Source organism: Pteronotus mesoamericanus, unplaced genomic scaffold, assembly GCF_021234165.1.
Source record: "Pteronotus mesoamericanus isolate MK-2021 breed Mesoamerican mustached bat unplaced genomic scaffold, CSHL_Meso_final contig_166, whole genome shotgun sequence".
NCBI classification, from domain to species: Eukaryota; Metazoa; Chordata; class Mammalia; order Chiroptera; family Mormoopidae; genus Pteronotus; species Pteronotus mesoamericanus.
In genome coordinates, this window is record NW_026555066.1 from 2636484 (window position 1) to 2648636 (window position 12153).

Here is a 12153-nt window from a genome sequence, read left to right on the forward strand (position 1 = left end):
AGGATAAAAACTACATGATCTTATCAATAGATGCAGAAAATGCATTGGATAAAATATAGCACCCGTTTATGATAAAAACTCTTAGCAAAGTGTGATTAGAGGGAACATAATAAAGGCCATATATGACAAACCCACTGCCAGCATCATACTCATGGGCAAAAACTACAAGCATTCCCCTTAAGATTGGGAATAGGACAGTGATGTCAGCTTGCACCAGTCTTACTCAACATAGTACTGAAAGTCCTAGCCACAGCAAACATACAAGAAGAAATAAAAGGCATCCAAATTGGAAAGGAAAAAGTAAAACTGTCTTTGTTTGCAGATGATGTGATACTCTATATAGAGAACCCAAAAGACTCCACCAAGAAACTACTAGAACTGATCAATGAATTCAGCAAAGTAGCAGGATACAAAGTTAATATCCAGAAATCAGTTGCATTTTTATATGTCAGCAATGAACTAACAGAGAGGAAAATTAAGAAAACAATCCCATTCACAATTGCTTCATAAAAAATAAAATACTTAAGAATAAACCTATCCAAGGGTGTAAAAGTCCTATACTCAGAAAATTAAAGACACTGAAGAAGGAAATTGAAGAAGATACAAATAAGTGGAAGCACATACTATGTTCATGAATGGGAAGAATTATCACTAAAATGTTCATACTATCCAAGCAATCTACAGATTGAATGCAATTCCTATCAAGATTCCAATGATGTATTTCACAGAACTAGAACAAATATTTCAAAAATTTATATGGAACAGAAGGCCCACAAAGGAACAGCAATCCTGAGAAAGAAGAATAAAGTTGGAGGAATCAGGCAACCTAATATGAAACTATACTATAAGGCCATAGTAATCAAAACAGCATGGTAATAACATAAAAACAGACACATAGATCAGTGGAACAGAATAGAGAGCCCAGAAATAAACTCATGGCTGAATAGTCAATAAATATTTGACAGAGACAACAAGCACATACAATGGCCTAAAGATAGTTTATTCAGTAAATGGTGTTGGGAAAATTGGACAGATATGTGCAGAAAAATGAAACTAGACCACCTTCTTACACCACACAGAAGAATAAACTCAAAATGGATTAAAGACTTAAATGTTTGACCCAAAACCATAAAAATCCTAGAAAACATAGGTGGCAAAATCTTGGACTTTACTCATAGCAATATTTTATTGGATATATCTCCCCAGGCAAGGGAAATAAAAGAAAAAATAAACAAATGGGACTACATCAAATTAAAGTGTTTTTGTGTGGCAAAGGAAACAATCAACAAAATAAAAAGACAACTCACAGAATTGGAGAACATATTCACCAATACATGTAATATCAAAAAATTATAAAGAAGTTACAAAATTCAACACCAAAAAACCCAATCTTATTAAAAAATGGGCAAAGACCTGAATAGACCCTTCTCCAAAGATGAAATGCAGATCACCAATACATTAAAGAATGCTCAATGTCACTAATCATCAGAAAGATGCAAATCAAAAACACAGTGATATCTTCTCACTCCTGTCAGTATGGCTATCATCAATAAATCAGCAAACAAGTGCTGGCAAAGACGTGGAGAAAAGGAAACCCATTTGCACTATTGGTAGGAATGTAGACTGGTGCAGCTACTGTGGAAAGCCATATGGAGATATCTCAAAAAATTAAAAATGGATCTGCCTTTTGACCCAGCTATCCCACTTCTGGGCATATAGCCGAAGGATCCCAAAATACTAATTCAAAAGAACATAAGCTCCCCTATGTTCATTGCAGTGTTACTTACAATTTCAAGATATGGAAGCAGCCCAAGTGTCCATCCGTATATGAGTGGATAAAACAACTATGGGACATTTACACAACGGAATGCTACTCAGTTGTAAAAAAGAAAATTTTACCCTTTGTGACGGTATGGATGGACCTGGAGAACATTATGGTATGTGAAATAAGCCAGTCAGAGAACAAGTATCATGTGATTTCACTCATGTGTGGAATCTAATGAACAAACTGAACAAGCAAAATAGAAACAGACTCAGATTGAGAGCAGGATGACAGCTAAGTGTGGGGGAGATTAGGGGGTGGAGGTATCAAGCAAAAAGGACAAAGGACTCATGGACATGGACAACAGTGTGGTGGTTGTAGGGCGAGGGAGAGAGGAATATAAGGGGACTAAATGGTAATGGAAAAAATACAACAAAAAATTTTAAAAAACAAAACCCATTGAATGTAGGGGGTCAATCTCTCCAGTTTGTTTTTCATGCTATCTGTACTTATGCTGCAAAAATGAACACACACCTGAATATTTTATCTACTTCTTTCTTACACAAATTATAGCATATTGCAGATGCTAGTCTGCACTTTGTTTTTACTTTTCAGTATATATACTGGAAGTCACTCTTTATCACCTCATAGAGATCTTCTCCCTTTCTTCTTTCCTTTCTTCCTTCCTTTTCCTTTCCTTCTTTTCTTCCTTCCTGCCTACCTTCTTTTCTTTTTTTTTTGTTTTTCCATTCTCTCTTCCATTCTCTTTTATAGCTTTGTACTCCATTGCATGAATAATTATAGTTCATTCAACCACTTTCTTATGCATGGGCATTTAGGTAGTTTCCAATATTTTGAAATTATAAAAAAATGTAGCAATGACTCATCTTGTCCATGTGTTTTCTTTTATTAGGAGTTATATCTTTGAATAGATTCCTAGAAATGTGATTGTTTGGTTAAAGATTAAGTTTACATGTAGTTTTGTTAGGTGTTGTTAATTTCTGCTCGAGTTGTCACTCCAGTTTGTATTTCCATTGGCTGCATATGAGAGTGTATTTTCTTCACAGCCTCAGCAACAGAGTTAGTGTGCTTTCATTGTAATATTTAGTTTTGCCACTATGAGGTGATAAATACCATCTCAATTTTGTTTCAAATTGCATTTATCTAATTACTTGGCAGGGCAAGGCTATAGGGAATTGGGAGAATGGAGATAGCACATCTCCTTAGGCTGATGCTATATGGAGGGGAGTGCTCAACCTGGGAAGATAGTATCTATGGGTGATAGGGGAGAGAGACTCAGCACAGGGACATTGACAGCTGTCCCTCCAGGCCTTTCCCTGAAATCATGCAATCTCTGTATGACTCCAGTTTGCTCTGTGTCACTGTCCCTCTGCCAGAGCCCAGGGCGAGTGCATGCTAAGGAAGTTTTGTGTGTTGGTTCTTTAAGAGGGTGTTTAGCAATGATAAAATTATTTACTTTGTGGACATGTCCTATCACATATCAAACACTCAATGTTTATTAGATATTAAATAAGTAAAATGGCTGTAATAAAGTAGCCACCCCCCCCCAGAAAAAATAGGTGTTCGGGTTTCTAGCAGTCTCTTGTCCCACTCTGACAAATAAAATTCCTGCTGATTCTTACAGCCAGATGTTATGTGGGCTCCTCTTCCTGATGTTGGTGCTCCAGGCTGGGGAGCCAGGTATAGGGCTGAGACCCCTTATTCCTAAAGGAGGACCTCTGCCACTTACGTATCCCTCCAGATTCTCAGCTGCCACACATGGATGTGGGGCCAGCCCTTTTTGCTCCTCCATTTTTCCTTCTATTCTTGACATGGCTTTTTCTTGGTTGTAAGAATTCTGTTCAACCAGTCTTCAGTTGATTATTCAGGTTGGTTGATCTATAATTTACCTGTAATACCGATTTGGCCCTAGGAGAAGGTGAGTGTTAACTTCCACTTACTCTGCTGCCACCTTGGATCCTTTCTAGATATTCCTTATAAGTGCAATCATATAATGTGTCCGTTTGTGTCTGGATTGTTTCATTTAGCACAATGTTTTCATGGTTCATGTTGCAACATGTATCAGAACTTCATTTTCTTATCTAATATTCCATTGTGTGTGTGTGTAATCTTAGTCCACTCAGCTGGTATTACAAAACATTGTAAGATGTGTGTCTTATAAAAGCAGTAATTTATTTCTCACAGTTCTGGAGGCTGTAAGTCTGAGATCAGGGTGCCAGCATGATTGGGTTCTGGTAAGGTCCCTTTTCTAGGTTATTTTTCATTTCTATGCATGTATTATGTTTTTAGTATATGTTTATATCCACATTAAAGACAGTCTTGAATATTTTTCAGAGATTTCATTTACTTACCTTTAGAGAGAAGGGAAGGGAGGGAGAAAGAGGGACATAAACATTAATAGGTTGCTTCTTGGACTGGCTCAGAACTCAGGCATGTGCACTGACTGGGAATTGAACCAGCAACCTTTCACGAATGATGCACAACCCACTGAGCCACACTAGTCAGGGCTGTCTTGGATATTTTAAAAACTTATTAACATTAGCTCTTTGCACCCAGGCAGAGATTGCTTCCTTTTGCTAGACCTCAATTGGATAATCATCAGTCCCAGAGACTTATAGCTCAAAGAGGTCATTAAAATTGTGGGATCCCAAAGGTAGAGAGCATGGCACAGCTTGCTGGACAATTTCCATACCATAATGTTTGGAGCCCCACTCAAAAGATGCTGTTTTGTGGGTATCTGATGTAAGGGCCAAATAGAATGCCCAAGTAATCACAGTTTTCAATATCCGAAGAATCTAGTTAGGTGTCATGCCTCCTTTTTCGTGATAGCGGGGATGAAGAGACCATTTTTCTTTGACTGCTTGAAGGACTGAGTATTGCACTCAGTCCTGCACTGCCTACACCGTATTGAGAAACATTGCTTGGCAAGCAGGCTCCTGAATTTTCATTGGGATTTTTACCATTCTTCCTAGATGTGTGATACCACAGCACGGGCTGTTTAAACAGAGGCTTCTGATTTACAACAATCAGGACATCATGTATATAGTGAAAGTTTTGAAAATTAGAGTGTAGAAGCACTTGCCATCAGTCCAGTTAGTCACATTGTCTGCAACAACTGAAACGAGGGGAAACTACTAAATTTATTTGACAATACACTATAAACCTTCAGTTCCCCCTAGACTTCTGCATGTGGTTGTCCTTGAACCTCTTGCTTCCTGTGCTTCCTTTAAGTATTTAATCTCAGGTGTAATTATCTTTTTTTCCTCCTGGGTTTCTATATACTCAGGAGGGGTCAGGGAGACTAGTGTGTGTGATATATGCATCCCACCAACCCTTCTCTACATGTGACTGAATCTTATCTGGCACTTAAGAGGCAGGAGAATTCAAGTATCTGTTCCTAATATATATTCAGATTTAGAGGTAACACTGAGAGTGCACAGAATTGACCCAAAAGGTTCTACTCACAAGATGATATTGGCTTCCTTTCTACACTGTAAACCAAGTCCAAATCCATTAGCCCATTTCTGATACCATTTCATTCAGCAGGTATAGGTACAATAGTAACTTGAGGTTCCATATCTAACAGGGCCATAGAAGGTTGATTTTCTCCCTTCACCAAAATTCCCCAGTATATTCAAACAGGTGCATATGACTTTTGATCATCAGTAGGGACAGGGAACCCTAAGCTCTCATGTACATTCACCACCAATTATTATAAATTACACTCAAATTCCATTAATTAGCTGGTGAGGTCCTCCTTCTTTCTATTACAGTCATGTCTCTATTGGAATTTTATCCTCATTACTACAAGTATCAAGAACTAGGGAAATTATGAAATTTTATACTATTTTTGGGTTAACAAGGTAACATGTTACAGTTTCTTGAGTGCCAGTTGAAGACAAGAGACCTCTGGGTCAAGGACAAAGGACAGGTTATTACTCACAGTAAGAGCAAGTGTGCTTATCAGAATTTTGCCCCAGGAAGCATGAGCCTCACTTTGTGCAGGGTGATGTAAAATGGTCATATGACACCTACATTACAAGAAAGGGAACCTCAGTTTGGGAAGCTCACTTTTATAAAGGGTAGTAAGCACCCTTTCCCTTTGCTCTTGAAGAAGACATTATCTTTATTATACTGGAATAAGCATTCCTTCCCTATGATCCAGAGCAAATCACTCTATCTTCCATAGGCCCTAAAAAAGCCTTCTCTTTACTTCAGAGAGAGAAATACTGAGAGAGAGATACTATTTCTATCTGCCAAAACTGCTTGCTATTTAAACACCTTTAACAAGACAGCTTAAAAGAATGAAGAATCTCTTTCAAGATGTACAGAAACATGCAACACAAATACAGAATTGCCTTCCAACAACATATTAGTGACATTGCTGGTAATATGCCATCTTCAAACTCGTAAGATAATGGCAAGTTTCTCTCTGACTTACACTATCACCTACCGTGCATTGGATTTCCCTGTTGTTTAACTAGTCAACACATACTTTCAAACTTTACATGTGGTGTTGCTCTGATGTGTGTGAAATCATTTTATTTTAATTTCAATTTTCTTACTTACCAATGAGATTCATATAGTCAACAAATATTTGTAAGACAGATATTCTTCTAAAGACTTGGAATACATTAGTGAGTATGAAAGAAGAAAAATCACATATTTTCAGGGATTACATTCTCATAAAGAAACAATAAACATTAACTAAATTATAGGGTATGTTGGAAGATTATATATGATATAAAGATACAATAAGGTAACAGAGAGTTGATTGAGGTAATGTATGTTTATTGAGTATATGATCTATTGTGAATTGGCTATTTATGATTTTTCCCCAAGTTTTCTATGGACTGCTTCTTTTTCCTCATTGAAAATATTTTTTACTTATTTTGTCATTTTAAGTATTGAAGTTTGTAGCCTAAATCTCAATTTACTCCACTATGTATATGATGATTTTGAAATTAGGGGTTTGCGTATTTTCTTATATTCAAACTTATCAAACTTTTCCTTCAATACCTGCGCATTTTTTTTGCCTTTAAAAAAATTCTTCCCTATTTCCACAAATAAAAATATAAATGTTCTCTTTGATTCTAAAAATGTCATAAATATTGCTTTCCAAAAGTAGGTATTAACTATTTTTCCACTTAAAAGTTTATTTTTCTGTAAAGTGTGATGAAAGGCCATAAGTTGATTTTTGCCCTAAAGAAAATATCAAATTAACCCAGCACCCCTTATTGAATGAAGTCTTTTTTCCAATCATCTGAAATGTCACTTCAATTATGATTCCAGTTTACTACATGCAAATCTTTTTTTAACTCCATCCTTTGTTTCCATGACAAATTTGACCTTGCTTTTTCATCCCTGCACTCCATACAAAGTGCTTTCCAGAGCTGGCAGTTATACTATTAAAATATAAGACAAATCATGTCACATTTCCGCTGAAAATACTGACTCTCCATCACACTCCGTGTAAACGCCAAATTCATTCTAGCACCTCCCAGGCTTAGAAGCTTTATGTTTCTCCCTAAACTCACTTCCTGATCTTCTCTACCTTGTACTCAGCTTCAGCCATGCTGGTATCCTCAGTCCTCCGTGAACACGCCAGGCCACAAGTGTCTTGGGGGCTCAGCTCTCGCTGTCCCTCTACCTGGAATGCTCCTTCCCCAGACAGGCACAGGGCCAGTTTTCTCACTGCATTCAGGTCTTCACCCCAAAGCCTTGCTCTCAGCAAGGCTCTCCCTGGCCTCCTATCTATTCAACTTCAGACTCCTGCCTGGAATTTACATCCCTCATTCCGTGCTTCCCTTTTTTATCCTTCTTAACACTGATCACTGTGAAAATACTTTATATTTATTAACTGTGTTTTGGCTACTGTCTGACACACTAAAATTAAAGTTCCATGAGGGTAGGATTATTTTATTTGTCTCTTTCCTCCATTACCATATCATAAGTACCTGTGCCTAAAGACTGCCTGGCAGAGAGCCTACCTGTAGTAACTGTTGGTGGGATGCAGATAAATCAAGCAAATAAAAAATTGGGGTCAGAGTGAGCCAAAAGGGGAGCTAGACAGTTTTCTCTGTGTCTTTCCCCAAAGCTAGAAACACAATTGCCTCCAGGGGACAAGTGGGAATTTTATTAGAGTGAAACAGGCCAGCTGGGGGCTTGGCCAACTTGAGAGAGCATTCTGAGTCTATAATGGGCTGAGCCCTTCCTCAGACCCAGCTGCTTGTATCCTTGTTGGAATGTGGGCCCTAATCCTCAGTTTACTATTTTTTAAGGTGACCCAGAAATAAGAAATTTTGTAATGTGAAATCTCCTAAACGTCCAAGTAGCTATTTAAACACAGAAAACAAAAACAACAAGATCAAATGAAACATGACAGCTGGCTGAAATTGGCACATAGGTGGCCTGGAGGTGTTTGTCAGACTAAATTGTGTGCTGTTCGAAAGAAAATTAATCCCTGCTATGGAGAGGTGGGCTTGCCTTGTGTCATTCTTGAAGCGAACAGCTTCAGGTCACGTTGGGTGGGGAATGAACAGGTATTACTGCTTCTTTCAACTCACGGAGCTCCCTGCTTCCACCTTCCCCTGCTATTCATGAAGTCTGGGGACCCTGGGCAGAGGGTGGTCACAAGAACTCTTCCTTGGAAGGCAAGGGTATATTTTGGTGAAGTGTGGGGTGGGTGAACTAGAGAGAGGGTTTTGAGGGAAATTTATATGGCACGACTAAGGAAAGGCAAGGGGGGCAGGAAGAGAGGAACGCAGACCCATGTGCCAGGATAGCGTATCTGAGGGGACTGCATTGGGGTTAATGCACCCTCTCGCCACCAACCACCACACCTCTATGCGGCAATACAGGGTTGAAGGAATTACACCAAGGCACAAATCCCAGCCTGACTGCCCCATGCCATCTATTTCACCTGGAAACAGAGCTGCACATACTTCCATCGATGCTGCCCATGTGCTTGGGGGAGGGGTAAAACCAGCCAGGAGGTCCCTGTGAAGGGTCAGTAGCCACCCAATTTGTTGGCATACAGCCAACAAATGGTGCTTCTGGGGGCAGCAGACCTCAATTTGGTGGAGCACTGGGTGGAGCCACCTGTGGTTTCAGGCAACTACTGAGAGATGCATGGACTGCCATGCCCCATTCCCTGGAGAGAAGCAGCAGGCTCGATCCCCTGATGCCCTTCCTCCATAGGGAGGCAAGGTACAGTCCAGCGGGAGGAAGAACAGTGAAGGGGCTGCCATACCTGAGTTCAGCAAGGTTCACAGGAATTGTTTATACAGTGCAGGGCAAAGGAACCAAGACCTTCAGGTCCAACATTTACTGCACCTGGGTCCTCTGGGAAATGTGAGGCCACCCGCAGCCACATGCTTAAGTGCACACTGTCATAGCGTGTGTTTAGGCTGAGGGTTGGGGGTTCTGCTTTGCAGTTGTGGCATGAATTCCCTGAAGTAAGGTTTTAGGCATGAACTCGGCTGCTGCGTTAACACTTGAGTCATCCCTGTCGGTCCATCTGGTTTCTTTGACAGTTGCCACATCTTTTGTGCACAGAGCCGGGGACAGCACTGTGGATACCGTCAGAAGTCCGCCTTTTCCTTGCACCTTCCCGTCTCTCCTAGGCCCCACTGCCCGCACCTCTTTTCCTGTACTCTCGCTCCCTTGGTCAGTCTTTCTTCTTGGAATCCTTCTTTCCTCAGTGCCCCTGCCCCTTTGGCCCCTCATGCATGCATGCACAGATCCTCTCTTTGAGTGTCCTTTAGCCTCTCCCCAAGTCCCGGGCAACTTGGTCTTTCTCCCCCTTGCTCTAGACTTCTAAGCTTCTCTGTGCCCCCCTCTACTCAACTTACTCTGCCTGTTTTCCTCTAAACCCAAGATCTCCCCCTTCCTCCTTTGTTCTTTACCTCCTTCCAGTTGGGTGCCTCCCCCTCCTGAGACATTCCTCACCCAGGGAGACTCCCATTTCTGGCCCCTCCCCACCTCTTCCTAGGCAGTCACCTCCCCTTTCCCCTCCCCCCACAGCCCATCTCTAGTTCCTTCTCCTCCCTCCTCCCAAGACCAGGCCAGCTAAGCCCTATTTCCTTTTTAAATGACTGATTATGATAGTAGCTGAACTTTGTTTGCAGCCTGAATTTACAGCTGTCCCTTCCTTTCATACCCATCCACCAAACACATCAGATCTATTCAACATGATAAAGTGCTTACACACAGCATGTCATGTCCACATACATTTGTATTTTTCAGAACAAATCAACAGTTATGCTGGCAATGATGTTGGTTAGTAGGGACTCTAAAGCTTTCTATACATTAAAAAGTTACATTTTTTTGTGTGTCTCCAAATCATACATTTGCCTCCACCAATGTGGCCAATTGTACCCTAACAGTTAGGACTTTTTCACCAAATCATACACATAGATATGGAAGTCATCATCAAACTTAATGAAATACACAGAAGGTTTGGCTTTGACTTGGTGAATGACCTTGCCTGTCCTTTTGGAGCCATCTTCTTTGGTATATTCCACATGTTTACCTATCAGGCCATCTACAACTCCTTCTGGTTCCCTCTCTGCTGGAGGAGACTCACTGGACTCTGGCATGATACGGAGGTCTCCTTCTTTATAATCATCTAGAAGCTGGTACATGTACAAGACAGGATCTTTCTCATAGGTGATATAAAACCAGGCTTTCATGATTGGTGCTTGGGCTAGGACCATCCCTCTCCATTCATCCTTAGAACCATGCTCGCCCTCAAAAATATGTTCCACAGCTTTACCGATTATGGTATTTGCAAGGCGCAAATCTCTGACTCGAGAAAATGGCACCTTATCAGGAAGGATTTTAAGCTTTAAAATCCTTTCATCTTTGTGAAGTTCCAGTCCATAAACACAGTCAATTCCGTCATATTTCACCAGATAAAGAGAGGGATTTATAGGCACCTGATCCAGAACGGTTCCTTTCCACTGGGTGATGGGCTCATCGCCTTCCTTCCACCCGTGTGAAATTCTGCAGCCCACGATGTTCCTGCGGGGCTGGGATGAAGGTCTGCCCCTCTGCTTCTTTTGAGAGGATTTTTTCTTCCTCATATTTGCAGATCCGGTGTGGCGACTGACAGCTTCTCTGGTTTCCTGCCCTGCAGCTTCCTTTTTGTGGGGGGTCTTCATACCTGCAGGTAGTGGAAGGAGGCTAGGGAGAAACATTTAGTTAGTATTATAGCATGAAATTTTTTCTCTATCACAAAATCCCTGGGCACCAGGTACACTGCTGCCCAAATTATTTGGATCTGTCCAACAGGAATGCTGGTTATCAAGATATTATTGGATGCTTGCCTGCAGTGCCCTCCCTCAAGACTCCTTTGGCTGTGATGGAGTTTTAGAGAGGTGGTAGTTGTTTTGATTGAGGCCCTAGCAATAGGCATCAGGCTCCTTTGCATAATACCTGATCCTCTGTTGCTATCCTAGAGTCCCCACACCAAATACATATATTCATCATTTCTTAGACTTGAGTCCATATATTTCCACTAATGTAGTCCACATGCCCCTTGCCCATCGCAGTCTGCTCTTCATCCCTCTTGCTTCCCATAATGATGCTTTCTGCCTGGTGTTCACCCCTCTCTCCTTCATCTCCTTCCTGTTCATCCCCATTTTCCCGCTGGGATCCCACAACAAACCTATTTCCCTTTCTGGCCACCTTTGTATACCATCCAGGTGCCTTTCGGCTCCCCAGTCCCACCCCCAGTGCCCAAGCCACTTCTCAGTCTCTCTCATGTCCCATCCCAGCACTGGCCCCAGTTGCCCTGCTTGACACAAACCAACCCCCATCCTCCAGTTTTCTAGTCCAGTGCCCACCTCCCCGCGTCCGGGGTTCGCGCGCCTCACGTGCCCAAATCAGACACTTCGCTCCTGCCTGCGCTGTGAGCCCGTGTGGAAGGAGGATTAGCGGGCGCCGAGCCGGGAGCTTGCTGAAGCTGGTTGGAGAGAATCCGTAGACGAGGAGCGTGTCCCGGAGGCGGCCGGGCAGGCGGAGAGGATGGTGGCTGTGTCTCCGGCACTGTGCTCGCGGGCCCTCTGCCTCCCTGACGGCGGCAGACACCCCTCTGCCACATCGGGATCCCACCAGCCGCTACTGCTGCAGCAGTCTCCTCCCTCCTTCCGTAGCGCCGCTTCCTGCCAGGAGAGCGGCCTCCCCTTCCTGCCAAACAACGTGCGCCCCCCTCCCCCAACACTCACGCCCACCTCTGCCCGGGGCTTGGGAAGCGCTTGTTGCCTCCCGGACCCGCCAGTTTCCAAAATCCGGAGCAGCCTAGCCCACAACAACCCCCACCCCCAACCACCCAGCGTCCCTTTCTCCAGTTCAGGGCACTGAGGCTC

At 42.2% G+C, this 12153-nt stretch overlaps 1 protein-coding gene across 1 annotated transcript; it reads right to left on the reverse strand.

Annotated features, from left to right (window-relative positions):
• Positions 1 to 10011: 10011 nt before the first annotated feature.
• Positions 10012 to 11893, reverse strand: LOC129064560 (spindlin-2). The gene is made up of 2 exons (XM_054565697.1): positions 11632 to 11893; positions 10012 to 10969 (listed from the first exon to the last, which is right to left on the reverse strand). The coding sequence occupies exon 2, from the start codon at positions 10945 to 10947 to the stop codon at positions 10171 to 10173; it is 777 nt and encodes a 258-aa protein (XP_054421672.1). The 5' UTR covers positions 10948 to 10969; positions 11632 to 11893; the 3' UTR covers positions 10012 to 10170.
• Between the last annotated feature and the right edge of the window lie 260 nt (positions 11894 to 12153).